Source organism: Pogoniulus pusillus, chromosome 7 (assembly GCF_015220805.1).
Source record: "Pogoniulus pusillus isolate bPogPus1 chromosome 7, bPogPus1.pri, whole genome shotgun sequence".
In the NCBI taxonomy this organism is placed as follows: Eukaryota; Metazoa; Chordata; class Aves; order Piciformes; family Lybiidae; genus Pogoniulus; species Pogoniulus pusillus.
The window spans coordinates 18,673,527-18,697,541 of record NC_087270.1 but is presented as its reverse complement, the minus strand read 5'-3'; the positions used below and the strand labels follow the sequence as shown (position 1 = coordinate 18,697,541).

At 43.1% G+C, this 24,015-nt stretch overlaps 1 protein-coding gene and 1 long non-coding RNA gene across 2 annotated transcripts; one reads left to right on the top strand and one right to left on the bottom strand.

Annotated features, from left to right (window-relative positions):
- The first annotated feature begins 91 nt into the window (after positions 1-91).
- On the top strand, positions 92-14,060 carry LOC135176781 (uncharacterized). The gene is made up of 3 exons (XR_010302821.1): positions 92-215; positions 1,653-1,727; positions 12,993-14,060. It is a non-coding gene; the product is annotated as an uncharacterized LOC135176781 (long non-coding RNA).
- LOC135176780 (D-beta-hydroxybutyrate dehydrogenase, mitochondrial-like) lies at positions 6,720-22,170 on the bottom strand. The gene is made up of 4 exons (XM_064146121.1): positions 21,541-22,170; positions 12,900-13,052; positions 10,063-10,193; positions 6,720-7,485 (listed from the first exon to the last, which is right to left on the bottom strand). The coding sequence occupies exons 1-4, from the start codon at positions 22,043-22,045 to the stop codon at positions 7,129-7,131; spliced, it is 1,146 nt and encodes a 381-aa protein (XP_064002191.1). The 5' UTR covers positions 22,046-22,170; the 3' UTR covers positions 6,720-7,128.
- Positions 22,171-24,015: the final 1,845 nt, after the last annotated feature.

The window sequence follows — 24,015 nt, the reverse complement described above, 5'->3', positions numbered from 1 at the left end:
GGCAACGGCGTCGCGCGGCCGGCGGTTGGGCCGCAGGCGGCAGCCAGGCGGAAGCAGCTCCCCTCAGCCGCTCCCCTCAGCCGCTCCCCTCAGCCGCTCCCCTCAGCCGCTCCCCTCAGCCGCTCCCCTCAGCCAGCCCCTTCGGCCGCCCCTACCCTCAGCACCGTGGGGGTTGCGACGTACGGGAGGGCCCCTTGCCGCCCTCGGAATGAGGGGTGAGGCAGGACACGCAGGCGGGATGCTGTTTTAGGGGTGGAGGGTGGTGATGAGTGTCGGGCGGGGAGGGAGACAGCGGCCGCAGGGCTCGGTACAGTGACCCCTAAGTAGATGCGAGGGTCCGGCCCGAACTGAGGGTCAGTGGGCTGTGGTGAAGCAGTTTGTGGCCAGCTGGTCGAGGGGATGATAATGCCGTTCTACTACGCTCTGGTGAGACCTCATCTGGAGTACTTTGTCTGGCTCTGGAGTCTTCAGCAGGAGAAGGACGTGGACCTGTTGGAGTGTGTCCAGAGGAGAGCACAGTAATGGTCTGGAGGCTGGAACTCCTCTGGTGTGAAGAAGGGCCGAGAGAATCGGGGTTGTTTGGCCCGCAGAAGAGAGAGCTGTGGGGAAACCTTACTGCAGCCTTTCAGTACTTAAAGAAAATCTATAAGAAAGATGTGAACATTCTTTTTAACAGGGCCTGTTGTGACAGGTCAAAGACTAATGGCTTTAAACTAAAAGAGAGTCAGATAGACATAAGAAAGACCTTTTTTTTCTGATGAAGATGGTGAAATACTGGCGCAGGTTGCCCAGAGAGGTGGTAGAAACCCCATCCCTAGAAACATTCAAGGTCAGGTTGAATGGGGCTCTGGGCAATCTCATCTAGCTGAAGATGTCCCCTGCTCACTACTGAGGGGTTGGACAAGGTGACCTTTAAAGGTTTCTACCAATTCAAAGTATTCTATGATTTCCCTGTGTCATCTCTATCCTTCATGGGGGAAAAAGTGTTTGGTGTCCTCATCTTATGTTGTGCTGCATGGAAGTGGTTAGTCATCACCTCTGACATTTTCTTACTGCAGGTTCTTTCCAGACCTCCTTTCCCTCTGCCAAAAAGCAGTGCAGTATAGTTGTTTCACCTTTAAATTTTACTAGAATCGCTGGCCACAAAAATTCAGATTAAAAGATTTGTATATAACCCAACTTCATAGCTATCTGCAGAGGGTTTGTGTAGCACTATAACACAAATTACGTGTGTTAGACTTTAATTGAAATGTAATTGTTCATAGACCTGACTGGAAGAATAAAACTATTTATTAATAGCAGGGAAAGTGTTGGCGCAAACAAATGGAGAAAACCACTCAAAACTGTTTAAGCAAGTTGAAGCTTAAGGAGTTCTAGAAGGCAAACACCACTAACACCGGACTTCCCAACTCTGTCCATTTCTGTCTATTTCCTTTAGCGCCTAAATTCAGCCTTCAAGTGCTACAAACCAGCTGGCCCTTGGTGTCTCTGCTTAGGTCAGTAATGGTGTATGAGATGATGGCTGGCTGCTGCAGTGAGACTGTTTGTCTTGTACGTGGCCAAAAACGGCTGCTGAATTACATGCAAAACATGTCTAGCATGAGGAAGTTCAAAGGCAAAGTTGTTTTTTGACATAAAGTATCTTTTGCCAGGGAAGCAGTGACACTCAGCTGGATGCATGTCCAACCGGATGGAAAGACAGGTGTTGCAAGGCATGGGACTGTGTGGTGAGTCACAGCAACACATAACATCATTTTAGCATAAAGCTTTTCATTATTTTCCTTATGAGGAATGTCATCTGCACAGTAGCTATTTTGTGGTAGCACTGTCTAGTGTGAGTTGGCTGGATTATTTGTCTTGTACTGTTATGCTTTGGTTGGTGGCTTTGCTTTTTGAAAAGTATGTTGTGCGTGCCCTTCTCTTTCTCCCTGGCTACACTTAATAGATGCTGCAGAGATGGCACAGCAGAAGATGCTTTGTGTAATGTTTTAAGATTTTTGGCTGTTGCTACATAGGAGGCATATGCGACTTACACTAAGGCCCAGGTGAATTCTCCCTTTTTCACTTTGTAGAGTAGCATACTTGCACATTAGAAAAGCTAACACATGTATTTTGAAATGTAGTGCAAAGCAGAAGTAATTGAAGATCCTGTCTGAAGCACTTGTGTGACTTCTGTAAGTTGTGGAAACTCTGGAACTAGGCCATAACAAGTGTAGGTACTTGGTATTTCCTTCTCAAGATGGGACATCTGTTTAATTGTGCATGTGTGTGGAGAGAATATTTAGATATTTATGCCTGACTTGTTTTCACATGGTGATTATCTTTCTGTGAGCTTTTTGAGAGTGGACTCATGCCAACAGCTAAACATTACACTGAGTGTTTCAAAGCACTGTGTCTTCGAGAGCACAGCATCTCTGCCTTGCTGGCAGCTGCTCTGCTATTAGGATCCTGAAGCAACTACAAAATAGAATCAATACCCTATTAGAGAAACTTAGAGGATTCCCTGTGTTTGGAAAAAAAATGAGGTCTGAAGCCTCAAGCTGTTGGAGGCTGTGTTTGGCTCACAGCTCAGTTTTGGAGGAGGACCAGGCTAATGCAGGAATACAAGTTGGGTGGTGATATTAAAAATGTAATTGCTTTAAGGAATGTGTGAACTGCCCAGAGCTTTGGATACACCCTAGAGCCTTCTATGTGGAGATTACAGCTCCCAGAGCTGAACCTGGGAAACACGTACAGCACAGAGACACAGTTTTCATGCAGTTTGGTATAGACAGGGTGATTGCACACCACCCGAGTCTTCATTTGAAGGCAGTGCTGTCCACAGTTTTGGCATGATGTGAATTAGGGTGACCTTGAGGCTGCTTTGTCTTGGATCTCCACAAACACACATGGCATCCATACAGGGGCATCTGTAGCAGCTGACAGGAAAGAGCAATGTCCACTCTTGGGACAATCCTAGAGGTGCTCTGCTGGCTGGCTTCATGAGAAGCCCATTTCAGGTAAGTCTTGCCTACTGTGTCAGCATCTGATAATGAGATAACCAGTAGTAAATAATTTCCTGATCAGGACTACTCAAAGAACATTTATTACCGAGGAAAATATATGGTTTTCCCTTGTTTTACACACTATTAAACATTAATCTCAACTGCTCCTACAACATAGGTTCTTCACCATGATAGGTAAAGCCCCCATTACTGTTATGCTCATTTTACAGCTGCAAAATGGTCTAATTGCACATGAAAAGATTCAGCTGCTGAACAGCTGCTTCAAAGTATTTGAAATACAGAGGTTGTGAAGTTTTCTTTGGTGTTAGCAGAAGGTACCAGACTGACTGCATTGCACAGTCCCTGTATAGAACAAGTGGAATAATGCAGCTGTCATCCTCAGTATCAATGCTCTTTTTGTATTGTGGTGGTTTTTATCTATTGATGTAAACACACAAGGATGCTACAAATGTCCCACAGCTGACTGCTGAAAGGAGGCTGTGCACTGATGTCAGTGAGAGCTGGGCTAGATGATAGCCTTGCTTCAGCTGGAAGGTGTGCTTGGAAATTGCATGGATTTTACTTACACTTGTTATTGCACAGTAATGTTTACTGTTAGTCATCTGTCTGTATTCTGCAAAAGTCTGCTTCATGGTACATTACACCCCAAATCCCTTTGTTCAGATTTGCCAGCTTTGGAAAATGACACAAACTTAGACATTGGGCTGTTTCAGCTGTCTGTGAGTTACACTTCAGAGAGCATGAGATAAACTAGGGTTTTAATATTGGTAAGCATTGTAAAAATCTCTGCCTAGCCTATCAAGTTCCATCTGCAGTGGGACCAAAGCACTGCAGCTGCTCAGGTTGCGTGTTACTTACGGTGACACTCACAGCAACACTGACAGTGAGAGTAGAGGTTCGGATTTTTCACATGCCGCAATAACCTCTGGCTTGGGCTGGGGAGTTCTTCGGGGAGGTGTTTCTCAAACTGTGCCCTCTCAAGTATCCTGAGAGGAACAGAGGATTTTTTTGAGACTATTTTTGTTTTGGGTAGCAGCACAACCACTTCAAAACTGTACTGGTGGTAACACTCTGCTACTCCTTGTGTGGTGTGTGTATTTCCTGGGAGCCGGTCTGTTCCTTTTTTGCTGAAGCTGTTAGAATCACTCAAATTAACGCACAACTTACTTAACTGACTTAGCTTAAGTTTTTGCTCTTCTTTATACTCTATGCCCTTGCATAGAAGAGAAAATGCATGAAATAATTGATGTAACTGCTGAGTAAAAGAGGCCCACAGTGTTAGGAAGTTACCTCCTGACCAAACCTCTGTAAAATCCATGAACATGTTTGCCCACCTGGGAGACTGCTCCATAACCCATGGTGGTCTGCTTATACTTTGGTCCCTGATAGCATGTCCCTGGAGAAGGGACTTGAGAAGAAGGCTGTGTCTCTTCTGTGGTAGTTGATTTTATAGGAACATTTGTGGTTTGATTTTTTTCCCCAAATTGCCAGCAGGGATTATAGAAGACAAGTAGTACCAAGAAGTTCTCTGCTGAATGCTGAGATGAAGGCTGTACAGAAAAAGTCCACGGAAAGCCTCTGCAGCAGGCTAGCTGGGTATCGACAGAGGAGCATTTCAGATTTAAAAGTAGTGCAAATAGAGTGTTTTTTTTCTTTCTGTCACTTATTTTTTTCCTAAAATAGTTAGTTATTAAGTACAGGCTTATGTATGCGTCTGCTCTTCAACTGCTCTTGAGGTAAAGATGATGTCCTGTTCTAGTCTGTGGCGGGGGGTTGGAACATGATGTTTGAGGTCCCTTCCAACCTAAACCATTCTACGATTCTGTGATGTCAGGGTTACAAAATAAGAGAGAGTCACTCCTCACCTAATAGTGTGACAGAGTAACAGAAGGGATGGTGGGGTAAGCCAGCAATTGTGTGCTCCCCAGGTACCACATGGGCCAGGATTTGAGCTGGAATCTCTAGAATCAAGTGAACTTTCCAGTGACACACAGGTGGACAGAAATTCAGCTGAAGAGCCAACAGCTCTGGGGACTCCTCAGAGTTTGTCACTGACTCAGCAATGTTTGTTCACTGAAAGATTCTGTTACTAATCTCACAAATTCTATAACCTATGAGACCTGTGGGAGAGGGAGTTTCAGTGCCATTTCTTATGAGGATCTCTTTTTGTTGAGCCCAGGGATTCTGAAATTGTTCTTGCTACATTTTGTAGGTTTTCTTGCCAAATACTGTGCCTTGGAGCCCATATAATTCAGTGGGAGGATACCAGATGACTTCCAGTGGGAGTGCATTAGGCCTCCTAGTAATTGGAGCTCTGACTCTCCCTTGATTAGTTCTTTATATGCAGATCATAATATTAAAAAGCCAGAGGGGAAGACAAAATATAATAATTTTGTAGCCACTTTTCAGTTAGCCTCCATGCAAACAGGTTAGACACCAATGAAAATATAAACTGTCTTCACTTGTCCCATCTGTTCTCATCCAGCTTGGCACTATATCCCATGTGAGATGCTACATACTGTGTGGTCTTAGTTTTCAAGACCAAGGAATACATGTTCTGGAGTGTTTCTCATGTGTTGTTACATGAAGCCATTAAAATATTGCTCACATGCCTCACCACATACATGGCAAATAAAGGAGGAATTTTCAGCTGAAAATATTTAATGTTGTCAATATCTGGGTAGCAGCTCTTTTGGTGGTCCTGGATCTCAGCAACAACTTAGTGTTGTAGCCTTCAGAAATGGAAATACAAGGAAGACCACATCGTGGGGAAAGCAGTATGGTCTGTGAGGCAGAGCAAATCATATCTCCTGGGCCTGATGAAAAAAAAATTTGAATTTCAAAGCTGCTTCTTGAGTTCAGTGCTTACTTAGTTGTAAGGAAGGGTAATCTGCACAAAGAATGGCTAAGGGCACAGAAGCAACTCTTCCAAAGCAGTGTAAGGCTGATGAAATCCCTGAGGTCAAGCAAGGGGAATTCCCATACAAGAAATCAATTGGTTCAGTTGGAATAAGCCTTGCTGCTATTCTCTTGCTTGGCCTTGCTTAGTTGTGGTTAAATGAGGAGAGTGGATGATAATCATCTGATAATCTTGCCGTTGATGGGCAGGGGAGCAGGTGGGAGGTCTGGCTTGTGCTCTAAACAACACCATCTCACTGAGTTTCTGATTCAGACTGCCCAGTTACCCACCACAAGAGAAAGTAACCTCTCCCACTAATTACTTATATATATTAGGAAAGACTTCCCGGGTACAGGATGCAATTCCTGGCTCAAGTTAGGTCGGTCATCTTGGAGCAGAGCCTTCAGTTTGATGTGGGAGATCTGGTATAGAGTAGCCTAATGCTCCATGCTGCTGCCCTGTATCTACCAACATTACTACAGCTGATCTCAGATATTCTGAGACCTTTTGGTTCCACAGTTCTTAGATTTCCTTCTATGCCACAAGCAAGCCAAATTTAAAACCATGGATGTGTAAATCAGCAATCTTTTCCACAACAGTTATTAGGAGACTGTGCTCAATTACTCTCATAGATACATTAGTAAAATTTTCTTGCTTATGTTAAGAGGTTTTTTTTTTCATCAGACCTTATCCCCTGTAACAGTAGCAAGAACAAGTTCCAGGCTGAGTGTGCTTTCTAACCTACAGGTTGCTACTGCATATGAATATCAGTCACTGTGGTGTTCAGCTGACTACACTTCAGGTTAACACACTGATTTGATAAAAGATAGAGTTTATTTAGGATTGAGATATTAATTTGTAAATGAAATATACTGCTAATTTTCCATGATATAGTGGCTTTGTAACAGCTGTTTCCATATTACAAATTTATTATTTGACTCTCCCTAATTTTTTACAGCCACCTAACTCCACTCAAAGTATATCAAGATCTATTGCTGATTCCTAACTTTGCCATTAACTCTTCCCATCATGCCTAATAAATGACTTCTCAGGGTCCTACAGATAAGGTATTTCCATCTCAGCTGTGATGATTTCAAATGTCCAGCTGCCTTTTGGGATAGGCTCCATTATGTCTCTATCATGCCTCTGACTCAGTAACCTGGTGTTCTGGAGGCATTAAACTCAGCCCTGGTTTTCACAGTTTAACAAACTCCCTAGCTTGAGTCACTGAACAGTACCAAGTTTTACATTACTCAGTGCATAAGACAGAACAGAATCCATCACAATAGTGGGGAACAAAGTACACACAAACACCAGTGCTTTCTCCTTCAGCTTTGCTACCATGTAACGTGCTTTGGGAGCAGGAGACATTAAAGCATCTACCATAGCATCTACAACCTCACTGCCGTTAGGGCTTCCTTCACTGAGTATGCTGTTGAAAAAGTTTGCCCGCTCTTGAACATACTCCTTATTATAAACTGCCTTTTCCTCTTCATTGAGTTCATTCCAAATCTCTTCGGCATTGACTGGTGGCTGAATCTGGGTAGAGCGTGCATAATTTCCTGGCTGAATAATACAGACCTAAAAGCAAGATGTAAAAATTAGCAAGAAGCAATCACTCTGAATTCAATTAAGCACTAGTCAGTAAAACAGATCAAAAGCTTACTGCAGATGGACCTTTTCCCAGAAAATGCTTTCTTGAATTTTTAACCTTGAAAACTTGACTGAAATCAAGTACATTCCTGTGAAACATGTAAGACTGCAGAGGTGCTTTATTCTGACTTTCTCATTTGGCTCTGATGTTAATGCTCTTGTTTTGACTACTCAGCATAGCTTCACAGAATGCAATGGTGCATCTTTGATTTTTGTAGAATGTTTAATGGCATAAATGTTTTGACAATACCGAGATAAAGCATTGCAGTATGACTTTGGTGTCTCCAAAGTGGAATACTTTGGATTTTTCACTTAGTGGCAAATCTTGCAATTGGTAGTTTTTTGTCTCAGTTTGGGACAAAGGGACATGTCAGAGAAAACTGGAAGGTCTTGGAGGAAGAGGTGCTGTTTTCCCCAAGCAGGTGTAATCAAAAGGTAAACGGTTGTTGTGAGCCAAGTACAGAGGGAAAGTGGTCAAATGTCTGTAGATTTCTGTGCACATAGATTTAAACTGAAAGCACACAGATCTTCTGCTGCTCTGTCTGGCTTTTTTTGCACCTGTTGTTGCTAAGTTCTGAGGCTCTGGGGGACTTTCAGAGCAGGCTGAGCGCTCACAGTATACATGCTTCTCCTCAGTTAGCAGCGGGCTCATTAAAACTATTTGTAGACATGCAACATTAAAAACTCCATGGCATTTAACTGACCTGATTTCTAAAGACAACACAAGGTGAGTAAAATGGTGATGAGCTCTGTAAGGGACCTGGGGATCTGACAAGATATTCTCTGAAAATGCTGTAGTAATATAAAATGTTAATGTCTCCAATCTGTCACCCAGCCCACCTATCTGAAGCAGAGGAATAGTGTGCATAGCTGGGGGCTTCTTATGCTTCCTCAGGTAGGTTTACAATAGGGCATCTTCAGGTGTTCTTCTCATAAGTGTTTAGTATTAGCCAAACTAATGTAGATAGTAAAATTCCTTTTTTTTTTTTTTTTGTTGTGGAGCTGTCTGGAGTTGTTTAGGAGGGAAGGGCAGATGACCTTTTTTCCCCTTCCTTTATTTTCCGTAGCATTTTTAATGGAAGACACATTCTTTGTTTCCTGTATGCAGCCAGCTTGCCTGGCTGTTCCGTGAGACAGAGCCATAGATCCATTTGTCTCCTGCCACCTCTGGGTGACTCTCTCCTGAAAGGACAAAGGGAACAACAGGGGAGCACAGGGAGAGAGGACTACGTATAATGTAGGCTCTCTTCAGGGTAGGTTCTGAGACAAATGCCAGACAGTGTCTTGCATGCAGTGAGAAACAGAAAAATAACTCTCTTGGATATTCTGAAATGTTTGTCAAGCTGGTTCACTGTACCATGGGCTGGGGCTGTGCCAGGGGTGGGGGAACAGTAAAAATCCTAAAGCAACCAGAGTAGCTAACCTGTTAAACTAAGCTCTTCCATGCATATGAGATTATCCTCAGCTAATAAGTTCAAATCCTCCTCATGCTGTGTGGTATTAGAATGTGTAGAATCACTTGCATTTTATATTTATCTGAGAGGAGTTAATAGATGCATAGCTGTAATTTCTCCCAACACACAGCTTAGGAACAAAGCTGTAACCACGTAGGCAAAGAATACACCATTGTAAATTCCCTAGAGAAGACTTCCAGTGTTTGAGAAGACTGTTAGGGCAGTGGAGTGACTGAGGGAAAAAGCCTAATGAAGCTACTTAGTGATCTAAGCTTCAGGTTCGACTATCAGTGTTGCTTAGTCAGGGCACTAAGAGTGCTCTTAAGAGCCTCTTAAGTGAATAAAAACATAATTATTTTGCACAATACTGCCTCTTGCAGCATAGCTTTGCCTATAAAAAAAGGAAGGAGTTTTTAATCACTCTTGTTGTGAGAGAAGCAAGAACCCCTCAGGTAGGTGATAATCCTTCTTTTTGGCTGCCAACACTCAACACCTAGGCTTTTTTGCTCCTGCAACCACTCCCGAGAAAGTTTTGGTTGCCTGGTACTCCTAAGAGCTCTTCACAGAGCTCAGGCAGGCCTGTCTCAGAAGGTTTCTCCACTGTAGAAGATGTGGAAAAGGGTGGAAATTGTAGTGTTTGCACAAAGAGAAGATGTCTTATCCCACAGCTTCTCTCAAGTGCAAACGTCATCCAGGTCCACTGTTCTCAGTGACTTCCAGCTGACTGATTCACCACTAAGAAACCACCTCTTTCCAAGGGGAAGCTTCACCCATGGATTCAGCTCTGATCTCTTTGTCATATGGGTGCATGGAGGTTACTTTGCAAAGATTAGGTATTATTTTGCATATGCTTGTTCTTGTCCTGTGGCCCCAAACTTCATCCCAACACCACTGTCTGGTATCTTTGTGCAAGGTGGTTGCTTCTTTACCCACAAAAAGATGAATTTCACTTCTTAAGTAACCTTCAAGAGTGAAACTTCTCTTTCACATGAAAATCAATGTTAGAGATAGCAGGCAGCTTCACACAACAGCTACTCATTACATCACTTACCTGGACACCAAACTTCTTCATTTCCAGTCTTAGAGCATCACAAAATTTTTCAATAGCTGCCTTAGTCATAGAATAAATGCCATTTCCCAGAGCAAAGTAGGCAATAACGCTGGACATGAAAACAATGCGTCCTGGGGGAATAAAAGTGTAAATAAAGTAACTTCACTCTCAGTCTTTAACAAAGATTTGGTTTACCTGGATCTTCTGAGTTGCCATTAAGGGGATGTTTAACAAGATGCTGTTTAGCTCCATAGTATGCCAAAGCTGGGCTGTGTAAGCGTGCAGTCCCAGCACAGGAAGGCACTCAGCTTTGTTAGGCAGAGAACGTCACACAAAAATTTTCCTTCCATCTAGTGACTGATGCTAGACTAAACAAAGTGTAACACATTCCAAATGTGCTAGAAGCAAAGCAGTCCCTTAAAAACTTCAAAGTAGTAATAAAAGACTATGCCAGTAATACGAGAAGGACTGCAGAGCAGAGGAGCAGATGATTTTCTGTGTGGTGGATAAATGATTACTAATTCCATTTTTTTCTGTGCTAATGATATCTCTGAACTGAGACCTGGCTTACAGCTGTGCATATAAGGTCAAAATGAGACTGTGGAGTGATAAGCATCATGAGGGAAATGTGACTTGACAAAATGTATGCAGTCTTACACTGCCTTGCTGTGACTTCTCTGATCCGTGCCCTGCTGCATTTCACCTTTGTAACTCTCACCAAGCACAGTATGCCTTAAACAGCAGAGATTTCCGACCTGAGGCACTGGGCTGTGGTTCATTTCCATTGCTTACTTGTAAACTTCTATCACACGGTCATACTACAGAGTAAGAAATATGTGAATGTGGATAAATACCAGAGGTGAAAGAGAAGGTGGCCTTGTTGCTAACAATACTGAGAACATGATTGGACTCCTATTGCTGCCACAGTTGCAGATAACATCTAGGGCCCAGATCTGACCAAATGGTATATGTGGGATATATGTGGGATATTGAAAGGGTATCATGAGACTGCAGTGAAATCTGTCATTCTGAATTAGGTTCTCTGCCTTCCTACACAGCGTCTGGAATAAGTCTTATATACAGGAGAACAACTGCCAGCTTGCTGATCAAGATGCTACATCAGCTGGCCTGGCCATCTGGAAACGTGACAGGGAAATGTTGCTCCTTTCAGAGTAGGATGCTTCAATTCTAGGCTGGAGGGCAATGCCTCCCTTTACAAGTATTAATAATCACAAGGTTTCTCTTGGAACAGGTGCTTATCCTAAAATGGCAGTAAGCCCCTTCCTTTGGAACACAGCTACTGGGTAAGTGATGGTAGATGATCTCTGTCTTCTTTATCCAGTAGCTAAGTGATTTGGGGCCCACAGCCAGGATGGGAGAGCTTGTTGCCTAAGGTAATTGGAACCCAGCTTTCCTATAAGAATGCTCTAGCACTCATGAATCAAGCTTTTAACTTGCAAAAGCCACTTGCTGCCCCTAAAAACAGAAGCTTTAGCCATCCTGACTCTTCCTGCAACGAAGGAGACTGGAAACCTAGGATTCATCATAGAAGTGCCTTCTACATAAACTGGACTTGAAAATGGAGTGTGGGCAGTAAATAAAGGCAGCATTGATAGCCAGGAGTGAGATGCAGAATGCTCTTTTGAGCTAAGGTACTATGTATGTGCAGCCATCCAGACCCAAATCCTCTAAAAGGTTACTCATATGTGTAACATCCCCCACACAGTTAGTCCATTCCACTTCAGAGCAAGCCCTTGCAATTTGCAAAGCCAGAAAAATGCCTCTAGCAGGTCAATATCACAGAGTTTTAGCAGCATGTCGGACAATACAGAGAAAAGTTGTCTCCCCATAGAGTGGCCACGTAACACATTCACTAGGTATATCCAATAGCACGTTCTTTTACAAAAATATCCATCTGGCACTATTTAAAGGCTTCTTTTTTCCTTGCATCAGAGTACCATCAACCAAAGGGAACCAAATAGAAAGCAGCAGAATAGCCAAAAAGGGGACACTTTTATCTTACCAACGTTTCATATCACAGTGACACCTGTGGCCTCCAGATGAAACCTTATTGTGTTTGATGCTGTGCGCACACAGAACAAACCCTCACCTTAACAAGCTTACAACTTAAATAGACAACCTAAGCAAATGGGGAGTATCTTTGCTTCTGAAATATAGATGGAGACAGGTAGGGAACAAACTGCAGAGCAATTGAGACATGCTGCCATGCTCTAAGAGGGCTATTTGAGCCACTTCTCAAAAGATAAGGCCCATATATAGAGGTCCATGCAAATGGGTACCCATTCATCTCCACAGGGCACTGCTTCACATACTTGATGTGTCCTGCCCAAGGTCACAGAGAGGATCTTGCTAGGCCTGGAACTGCAAGCTGGATATCTCTAGTTCACCTCTGTAGGGTCATCCTTTCTCTTCTAATTGCCAAGCAGTGGGATAGCATAGCCTAAATAAAGAAGTTAAGCAGGAGTTTATTGGATCTTCGAGTTTTCTGATTGTCAGTGCTTACAAACTCTTACTTGGGCTTAATGATCTACAGTAAGCATTTTTTTCTTTCTTTTTTGAATCAAACACTTGAGAAAATTCATTATTTGTAAATATGTTTTTCTGTGAATTGTAAAGATGGAGTCTTTAAGGGTATTTATTTCACTTACAGATTTACCCTCTTTCCAGGATCAAGTTGCATTTTCAGGCCACACTGAGGGAGCCTGTCATTTCAGTTCAATGAGAGACAATTAAGGCTTCTTTTATAGATGCTACATTACCCTGATTATAGTAAGCTAATTATTCTACAACTCTAAATAACAGTGGATTAGCATTACCCTTGTATTTCCTTAGAAGGGGAAGAAATGCCAGGGTTGTCCTGATGCTCCCAAGGAGATTCACATCTGCAAATTTTTCATACTTCTCCATAGACAGCCACCCTGTCTCACCAAATGTTGATATTCCTGCGTTGTTGACAAGTCCCCAGAAACCTAGAGAAGAGAAATGTCTCAACAAGTACCTTTCACTGCAAAACAAACACCATCGGACGGCAAAGGAACATTGGCGATTTGGGCCCTTGGAAACATTTTAGTTGTGTTTTCTTTTAGTCTTTCTATTTCTATGTGCAGGTGTGTTTGTTTAATGAAGGAATGTAATTGTGGCCATTAGCTGGACTATTGTATGGTTTAAGCCCCGCCAGCAGCTAAGTGCCAAGAAGCCACACACTCCTCCCCTCTCTTAGCGGACTGGAGAGGAGAATCACAAAAAAAATTAACACTCATGAGATAAGGACAGTTTAAGCACTAAAATAATAATAATAAAACATAATAATGATTGTAATAAAAAAGTATGTAACAAAAAAAGACAATAATACAATCCAACTAAAGGCAAATGATGCACAATGCAGTTGTTTACCACCTACACACCAATGCTTAAGCTGCCCCTATTGGCCAACCCCCCCAAGCCCTTCAGTTTATATGCTAAGTATGACATGCCATGGTATGGAATATCCTTTTGGCTTTGTACCTCCTTGCTGGCAGAGTAAGGGAAACTGAAAAAACTTTGACTTAGGATAAGCACTACTTAGCAACAGCTACAGTATCAGTGTGCTATCAACATTATTCTCCCACTGACCCCAAAACACGCCACTGTACAAGCTGCTAGGAAGAAAATTAACTCATTCCCAGCTGAAACCAGGAGAACCATGTAAGTCTCACTGCTATGTAATAATCACTCACTTTATAGTTGTCTTAAGATATTTATGAAAAACATGATCTGGGAGACTACATATAACTGCCACTGCAGTGTACTATGATATGCTATGTTAATTACTTAAATACCACTGTGAGAAGCTTTGTGAAAATTATATTAAGCAGTGTAATGGCTAAGGGGTAATCTTAGTGCTTGACTAATTTAGGAGCCCAAGTTCTGGCTCCTTTTCCCAGTATTTGTCCTTGAATTCCTTCTTGAAATCAGCCAGAATCAGGTACATGGGTGCAGCACTGGGTAAAATAACCACACAAGGTCACTGGCTACAGATGTTGTTGTCGCTTTTGATTTTGTACTCTTGGACAATTCCATTCCCACATAACTGGTTTTGGTGCTAAGCAGCCCACCTCCCTAAAATGCAGTAAGATTCCAGCTTTTACAATAGGAAATTTATCAGCATTAAAGCTTGTTGTGACACAGATTCCTGCCAGAAACTGCACACCCTTTAGCCCAGAATCACAGAATGTTTCATGTGAGCACTGCGCAATGCTAACAAACTCAACTGTTAGAAATGATTTTTGTTGAAGTATAGATGCTGGCAGTTTGGAGCTGATGTGGTGACTAAACACTGATGAAGCAATGCTGATGTGTTCTTGCCTTCAGAGCACAGATCTGTAAAGTATGGCAAAGCAGTGAGTGACACAGTGCTATCCTCAAATACTAAGAGCATTTCCAGGATGACCAGCAGTGTAACTAAGAAGTACACAGAGTAGCCTGACTTGTGCTGAAACAGCTCAAGATTCAGACAGGGTCTGCAACCTCGATAATTTTGCTTATATAATGTGTTTTTTTAAGAATTCTTGTATGAGCCTGAGGCAAGTGATTTTTGTTGTGCCTCCTGCAGTATCTCCAAGCCTAGGTTTCTGATGAGTCAGAGTGGGTAACAGTGCCTATCTTCCTTCTTCTGGACACAGTCTGTTGCATGGCTATGATACTGATGTGGCTGTAGCCTCCTGTACCTGTGATGGCAAAGATATTCTTAGGTGAAGGTGCTGCAGAAACACTTGGGCTTAACTGTTATTTTTTTCTGATCTTCTCTCACAAAGCCACTGTGATGATTTCATAGTCTGTTTAGCCTGGAGAAGACTGGGAGGGGATCTTATATCAATACCTAAAGGGTGAGTGTCAAGAGGATGGGGACAGGCTCTCTTCAGTGGTACCCAGTGACAGGTCAAGGGACAATGGGCACAAACTGGAACACAGGAGGGTGCCATCTGAACATAAGGAAAAACTCTTTTCCTGTGAGTGTGACAAAACACTGGAGTAGACTGCTCAGAAATGTTGTAGATTCTCCTTTTCTGGAGAGATTCGAAACCCACCTGGGCATCTTGCTGTGCAATCTGCTCTAGGTGACCCTGCTGTAGCCATGAGGGTTGGACTAGAAGATCTCCAGAAGTTCCTTCTAACCTCTGCCATTCCATGATTCTCTGAATCTGTATTTTGGTCATCCCAGAGCCCTGCTAAGAACTGCTCATAAAGGACTGCATTCACAACAACAGTTAAAGTTGAAGCAGACAATCGTTTGAATTAGTTTGTAAACCAGACCTCTTTTCTAAAATATATACACTACTTGTATTACATAATGCAACTGTGTTTATACAGAGGAAGAAACAAAGTTCTTCCAGAGATTGTCTCATGTGCAGAACAAAACACTCAATCAGGAATTTACCACACAAAACCTGGGTAACTGTCCTCCAAAGCAAATAAAGGCAGCAGTCTGTCACTCAGCAATCTTTGACACTAGGACCTCTCTGAATTGGAAACAGACTGACAGTAATACAGCAGTTGCCTATAATCTCACTCCTTTTCCCCAATGTTGGGAGACAGGGGAGAAGAAATAGACCATAAACCTGGACACTGGAATCAGGCATCCTAGACTTCCTTCTTCCTCCTGTTGTTCCAGGCCTTTCCATCATTCTGTAGGTCTGTTTCTACTTAAAACAGAAATAACCCTATGGGAGTGACCTCCCAGAAAAATGCTTCAAAATCAGTGGATTAGAGAGTCCTCTCTAAGAGCTAATTATCAATAGTTTTGTAATTGCATGTGATCTGATCTGGAGATGGACTGAGTAGCTGCACACTCCATCTGTTTCTACTTAAGACTGGTGGTCTCTGTACTCAGGCTTTCTTTTACATAATCTAACTCTAACGCAACATGAACTAAGCCTGGCATCACTGAAAAAGCTGTTTCCTGATCTTCTTGGCTTCACTTTTTCTAATTAAATAGTTTTGCTTCTGCTACTGCATCCTGCCCCACATATAGCAAGAACATTTGCTCCACATATCCCTGAATTCATTAGGACTTAATAATAAATTAATAATTATTAATAAATAAATAAAGCACCAGACAATTGATTTTCTTCCTCTTAACTGTGAAATAAAATTTAGCCTGCAAGGCTGAAGTTTTCTGTCCAGCCTCATGCACTTCAGACACCCTAGGTTGTTAATGGTGATGCTAGCCTGTGTGTGTAAACAGACTGAGTTCACAGAAAAATGGCTCACTCTTTATGTGCAGCGGCCAAGTCAAATATCAAGAGGAGAAAAACTGTCTTGAGTTAAACCGAAAGAGACTTTTATGAAGAGAAAACTAAGTAAAGCACAAAAAGAGATTTTGCTCAGGAGGATCAACTCAAAATATTTTATTTGCCCTCAAGCCAAACATATTGTTTCTCAGAACATTTTGCCATTCCTGGATGGGAAATGTTCTGTTATTTCCCACATATTTTCTTGCCACTTTGTTGCACGGAAATAATTCACAAAGTTCTAACCCAATAATGAACAGTTCATTATTCCCTTATCCTACTTATTCCAAAGACTTTCTACCTCCTGAGAAATAAGCTGCACAGTGATGTACTTGGGCTACTTGAATCTGCTGCTCTGGTTTTCCTTTCCTGAAAAGTCTGTGATAAAGATTAATTGCAATAAACCTGCATACGAAATATTTTGTATATTTGCTAAGACAAACGAAGCTCAGGTATGCTGAGAAAGACAGTCCTCAGATGGAAATCTAGAAGGACAAAGGCACAAGTAAGAATTGAATAGCTGAAAGGGAGAGACATTCATGTCCTCAGAGTGTCCCTGCACAGACATACCAGGAAAAAACACCTGAAGTCTGATCTGGGAGCAAAAAATTACTCACACTGTCCAAACAGAACTCAGTCCCAGCACAGTTTAAGAAGAGGGATGTTAAGACTACGCTACATCCAACATGGAATAAATAAACTGGAAAGCCAAACTAGGTGTCAAAGAGATTTTCACTGATCTGTGTCGGGAAAATGGATCTTGAGGACAAAGATTAAAAGATATAGCTGGGGATCTAAAGAATCACTTTAGGAACTCTAACCTAAGATTAGTGAGGCTCTCACATAATCTCCAGATAACTTCAAGACATGTTGCCCAAAAGGCACACATCCAAAGTCTTTACTTAGGCCCAAAAGATGCCTGATGTTTTTTTCCAGAAACTCTTAAAAATCCTCTTGCTATTCAAGTCCATCAAGCTGTGTGCTTGCACAGGCTCTTCCTTTGTAAGTGCCTACACCCAGATAAAGTCTGAATTTGGACAGCTTTTCTAAACTCAAGCTTGTATTCTTGGTATCACTAATCTTTGAAGTATCTCATCAAAGCCTGATTCCAGGCAAAACTGACAGGCTCTTTCCTGAAAGACTCCAATCCAATGTTAAAGGAACAAAGAAAGGAAACAAATCGAAATCTGAAAAATTATGACATTTGCTGTACAGCCTGAGAGCTGCAAATCAACATGCTCCAAAGTCCTGCTGTCCTTCATATTGTCTCTAATGTGCAAGAAGTTTCTTCTAAGTAACAAAGGACTCTGAAGTATTTCAGCAAGTCACCTTAATGGGCACACAAGCCATAAAAACAGATAATGCAAAGCATCAGAGCTAGCAGATTTTCATGGAGGGACAGTTAGTTAGCTCTAGAGAGTGAGCTACATTCCTGGAAGTGTTTTTAAAAAGAGACTGGATGTGGCACTTGGTGCCACAGTTTAGTTGATTAGGTGTTGGGTAATAGGTTGGACCTGAGGATCTCAAAGGTCTTTTCCAAGCTGATTAATTCTGTGATTCTGTGAAGTTGATTTGACATCCTTTTCAGATTTCAAAATCTAGAACAAATATTTACAGTGAAACAATCTATGAAGTGGCAGATCCAGCTAGGTGTGTTACCAGTTTAGATTTTTACTCTTGCATAAGAGCACACTATGCTCTCATAACTTCACTTGCCACCAGCAACTGCTGAGTGAGGTTTCCTGGATACATTCTCTACAAAACAGTGACATATCACGCCTTTCCATGCTTGCAGTGAGTTGAGTCAGTGTGAGAATGTGACCCTCATGTCCAGTGAAACCCACAATTATGTGGTTAGGTTTTTCACTGAGACTCTAGGGAAAAAAAATAAATAAAACCCCTCCAGGCTTTATAGTGTAGAACTGCAGCCACTTCAACTTGGACTGAGGTTTGAAACAACTAACATTTGGTAAAGAAAAAGATTCAGAAGGGACTTGAACTCAGCCCCTGTTCATTGCTGCTTTCTGGTTTCCAGAACTCTTCATTGCAAACTGTATATTCTTCAGGAGAAAAGCTCTCTTACTCTGCCTGTGTGTCAGGTCTAGCACAAGAATATGTGATGCTGATTAGGATCAACTGCCTTTATGGAAATGCAAGCAGAAACAACAGCATTTTGCAAGTCTGAAAAAAAAAACAGCCTACAGACATCATAAATGCAAGGAAACATAGATTCTCATCAACTACAAGAAAAGAATTAAGATAAAGGACAAAATCTTGGTTTATCACTCAGATTAAGATGACTTGGAAGACAGAGTATCTGTGCAAAAGCCATCCCTGAGATGCACAGTCCATGGAAAGGGTGATACTGTAATTTTAAAGAATACATGTTTAATTTTCACCAGGATTTATCTGAGCTGTTTAAACACAGCATCACAAAAGCAATCTGTTTTCTGTCTCTTGTGGTACATCTCCTCAGGATTCATTTGGAATCTAAAGCCTTTGCACACTTCCTGTTAAACCTGAAGTGGTCTCCTTGTGACCATTTTTTGAATGATAAAGGAGTGTTTCAATGATCGAAATTCCAGAGTCCAGTACTTACTTAGTCTTTGGTACCTAAGTTGAAAGTGATTAAAAACAACATAAAGTGCAGAGAGGGGACAATCCCAAAGCAAAGTCCCAGTGATTCTCTGGGAGATGCCTCTTCTCAGTTTCTACAGAGAGCTGCTGAATAGAACTGTCCCGTTCCAAGGCAGGGAGAGGCAGAACTGTCCAGCAGTATTCACAAGCTAAAAACCTCATGCAGAGTACTGCCAGCAGCTATTGTAAAGGTGAATGTTTTCAAGCTTTTAAGATGATCTATGAGCTACTTCAAATTTTCAACACCATCCACTGGATTCCTACATCAGGAAATCCTATTATTACCAAATTAATTAGTTAATATGAGAGCTAACCTTCAATTGAAGCATTAAAATAGCAAAGAAACCTACACACCTATTTTCAGGAGTGCCAAGAGGGTGCAATACCACTAATTTTTTTTGCTTAAAGACTCCATATCATGTAGAGTATCCTCACAGTTTCTCTACATTTGAGATAAAAAGATTTATGGCTCTGTAAGTTAGGAACTTGTGGCATTTATTTCATTAACATCAGACATTATAGTGACTCCTATGTTCTTTTTTACTTTATAAATTTAGGAATAAGATTACTTGATAATTGGAAGGTTTCCCAAATGGCATAGGTGCTATCTGTATCTGAAAAATTAGTTCTTTTCTTTTCTGTCTTTGCCCATGTGCTTCACAGTAGTCTATTTTCTTCATAGTAGCTAGTATGGGGCTGTGTTTGAGATTTGTGTTGGGAACAGTGCTGGTAATTCAGAGGTGTTTCTGTTAAACTCCTAAGCACTGCTTACAAAGTCGAGCCCTTTACTACTTCTCCACAGGAAAAAAAAAAGGAGGGAGGGGGAGGCACAAGAAGCTGGGAAGGGACACAGCTGGCACAGCTGGCCCCAGATGACTAAAGGGGTATTCTGTACCATATGCTCAGCATATAAAGGCAGGGGTAAAAGAAGGAAGTGGGGGACATTCAGAATGATGCCACTTGTCTCCCCAGGTACCCATTACGCATGAAGAAGTCCTGCTTCCCTGGGGATGGCTGAACACTTGCCTGCTGATAGGAGCAGGGAATTAATTCTTTGCTTTGCTTTGCTTGCACATGCAGCTTTTGCATTACCTATTAAATAATCTATATCTCAACCCATAACTTTCTCACTTTTGCACTCTCAATCCTCTCCTCAATCTCACTGAGGGAGGAGTGAGCAAACAGCTGCATGGGGCTTGATATGAAGGCATGTCCACATGCCTGTAATCAGCAAGCACAACCACCACTGAGTGCTCAACTGTGGACTCAAAGATTCCACATGACAGCATGAACATAACCATTCCTTAAGCTGCCAGAATTGCTGGACAAATTATCTGTAACCCTGAGTTCCACTTGACCTGGTCCTCAGAGTCTCTGAAGGATTTTTGTGAGTCATGTGCATTGTCTCTGCAGCTTGGGTAAGTGCATGAGAGAAGAGGCTCTGCCTCTTAATCAGATGAGGTCAAGATCAACCATAAATACATGTACTTTATGATCAGCATCTAGGCTTTTCTTACTTCTTGTTTCATCCTCTTCTCAACATGCTCATGAACCAGGCTGTCAGGGCCTTTGCATTTTGTTAGCATTCTACATGCTTTATTCTCTGCTTATATTCCCTATGTGAGCAGGAACTGGTTGTCAGTAACTCTGAGGAAATCTTGTGAGTCCAAGTAAGCCTAAGTGTATCTCTCAGTATTACACTGCGCGACTCACTCTACAGCCCAAGTGACAAAGGAGGTAACTGTCCTCATTGCCCGTGCCTGTCGTATGTTCTGAGGGGATAACCCAGGATTCAGGTTGTCTGCATTTACTCTGCAAGATAAAATCTGTGCATTCCCCTGGGTATATTCTCCCTACAAGATAATTGGTAGGTTTCCTTTTAGGCAATACTTCCAAGGACTGACAAGCCCCAAGTTGCACCAAGAAGCAGCTAGTTCGGTAGAGCACAGCAGCTGCCTTGGCTTTCATAACTCATGCCCAGAAACACATCAGCTTCCCACTGTGCATAGTTGTTCTTCCCTTTCCGTGCTGTTTCCTCCTTTGGGACACCTGAGAAAGGATCCCCGGGACACACACACCACGGATTTCCTCTTCTAGTAGAAGGTGACACTCTGAAAAGCACACCCACTCTCCGCCGTCAGCACCTTTCTATGTGCCCCAGTTTGTGTCTTGCTTGGCCGAGCCCTAAGGTGTTTTTTCGGATAAAATGTTACTCCCGATCGCAGCAACTGCAATTCGCAGCTAGCTCCCTTAGTGGCAGAGCTCGCCCGCCACGAGGCCCGAATGCCTAGACGACCCTCTCGGGTGGCTCCCTGCCTACAACCCCTCCAAGCCCCGGGCTCACAGAGGGGCCGTTTGCGGCGCTCCATGTCCGCCGGTTCTGCCAGCCGCGCTCGTCCCTCGCCCTGCCCGGAAGCTTATCTGTCTCAAAGTCTGCGGCCGGGGGGAAGGCGCTCTGCGGCGGGCGGGTCCGCTGGCGGCCGGTAGTCCAGAGTCGGGGCTCGCCCCGAGCCGCTCCGCCAGCCCCGGCGGCCGTGCCGCCCCGCCTCACCTCGCTCGGGCAGATGGCTGAGCACCAGCTCCTTGGCAGCTAGCACGTCGCAGTCGCGGGTGACATCGAGCCGCAGGACTTGCAGGTGGCCGGGGCCGACTGCCGCCTCCCGCTGCAGCCGCCGCGCACCCTCGCCGCTGGGGCAGAGGCAGCCTGCGAAGACAGTGAAGCCGAGGCGGTAGAGGCGCAGCGCCAGCAGGTGCCCGAAGCCGCTGTCGCAGCCGGTGATGAGCACAGCTCGGCCGACCGGTTCCAGGGGCAGCGCTGTGCGCTGCCGCAGCCGCACCAACAGCGGCAGCAACAGCAGCAGCAGGAGAGCAGCCGCCGCCCACATGGTGGCCGCCCGCCGCCGCACCGTCTGGCCGGGACGGAGTGAGTGGGGAGCGCCCAGCCCGCCCCCGGGCAGCGGCCGTCCGCAGGCACCGCCCTCGCTCCGACAGGTTGCGGAGCGGAGAGGGACGGGTTCTTGGCCCCGGCCCCTCCGAGCGACGGTGAGGAAAGGCATCCTGCTGAAGCCCGCGGCTTAGTAGGGCGCCTCTTGCTACCGGAGAGGGACATCCTCGTCCCCGCCACGTTTCCTGTGGCTTGTTTGGAAAAGAACAGCACAGACTGTAAGCATTCTGCGATCGCCTGTCAGACAGATCTGTGCGGGAGAAAGGGCCCAGATCCAGTACTGAAGTTACCATGGGCAGGTCAAACTGCTCGTTTGAGTTTTGCACAGTCCGGTCACTACGGACTAGCTATAGGGCATTAAAATGAAAACATCACGAGTGTTTCTAGATCGGTGAAATGGGTATCTCAAAGACACCTGCATTATTATCTTACAATTGTATGTAATGTTATAGTATTAAATTGATGTGGATTCCTTGTGACTCAGATCTGTATCAACTATGTTGTGTGGAAGGTGCCTATACATAACCTTGGAAGCAGAAAATGTCTACTTCTTGTATGCTAAAATGCCAGTTACACATTGCTGAACAAAGATCCCCGAGAGCTAAGATTACAGGGGAAATTTGATTAGGCAGTGTTTTCTCTGCCCATCCTTTCACCTAAGAAACTCTTCATGCAGCTATTGGAAGGGATAGTATGTCATATCTGCCTCCTCTGAGTAAAATGAAATGATATCTGGTTGGAACCAGATACCTTTATTAATTGCAATTTTAATTCATCTTGTGAAAAATACAAAGGAGCCAGAGGTCTTTCCAACATAAATGATTCTATGATTCATTGACATATACACTGCAGCAGAGGAAGCAGCAGGACTTAATGCACACAATCGCCAGAAAAGGCACCAGTCCCCGTAGTCAGCTGCATTTCATGTTTGCATAGGGATACCTTTCCACCAACATGAAGTGTTTGGAATTACACTCTGAGGAGAAAGGCAATAATTATTGTTTAAACCTCTTTACCACCGGCTGAGGCATTAATGTGTCTTTACTCTTGTTGGCTGCCCATATGCTTAGCTTTACACTGGTTAGTGTTCTCTCTTCTGCTCTCCTGTAGGTATTGTGTAATAGCCTTAAAGCCTGAAGTGGCTTGGAAAAGGTTAGGCTTTGCTGCCGGGAGACAAAGTAAGAAGGGAATGGTTAAACCCAAAATACCCAGATACCTCTCCTCAGTATGACTTATTTGCTCATGCTCCATCACACTGGAAAAGGCTGCCCTTTTTTAGCCTTCAAAAGATCATTCAGTCTTCTGCAACTACAAGAGTCACAAAGCTTTGTCTTTACATTTAAAAAATATTACGCAACCCTCAAAATCATGAGAGTTGATAACAGCCTGTCCTCTAGGCAGCTTCCCTGTCTGGTTCCCTCTGGCATAAAAAGATGGGAAATGCTTCCAGATTCACCTCCTCCATGCCTCCTACTCACCTCTCCCCTGCATCTGCCAGTCTCTACTCTCTCAGCTTTTGGATTCTGCTAATAATATGAAGATCACAGGCAGTGACAAAACCATTCTTCCAAAGAATAAAAGGTGACCAAGCTAACCTCTGAATCTTATGCTGTCTGTATTCCAAATAAGCTTCAAAAGATTTTAAAGATGAGGCACACAAATGTGGCACACTCCCATGTGAGAACAGGAGCAGCATGTTGTCAGAGCAACAGAATAATTTAGCCTGAAAGTTATGGATTAAAACAGCATCTTTCACAATTAGAAACAACTTTGTGGCCTAGTCTGTAAAATAAAGCTATTTGGGTCTACAGTGCAGACAATGTGCAGTAGAATTTCTCTAATTTTTTGAATTATTTTCCTTTGGATCTATATTAATCTGTTCCTGACTCACCTATATGTGCACACACACACACATTAATATTTGTATTGAATTTATCATAAACTCTGCATTTTAGCTAGTTCCTGAAATCTTTTAAATAAGAACTCTAAAAGTTTTTATCTCTGTCTTAATTTGTTCTACCTCATAAGTGATTCAAGTCAGTTGTGGCTTGCCTGCAACAAATTTAAGCAAAGGCCTGGATT

Excerpts from the sequence above, each read along its gene's own strand:
- LOC135176780 (XM_064146121.1), bottom strand. The coding sequence starts at position 22,045 with ATGCCTTTCCTCACCGTCGCTCGGAGGGGCCGGGGCCAAGAACCCGTC. Across the intron at positions 10,194-12,899 it reads CCTTCTAAGGAAATACAAGG|GACGCATTGTTTTCATGTCC; the intron begins GTAATGCTAATC and ends TTATTCCCCCAG. Across the intron at positions 7,486-10,062 it reads TGAAGAAGTTTGGTGTCCAG|GTCTGTATTATTCAGCCAGG; the intron begins GTAAGTGATGTA and ends TCTTGCTTTTAG.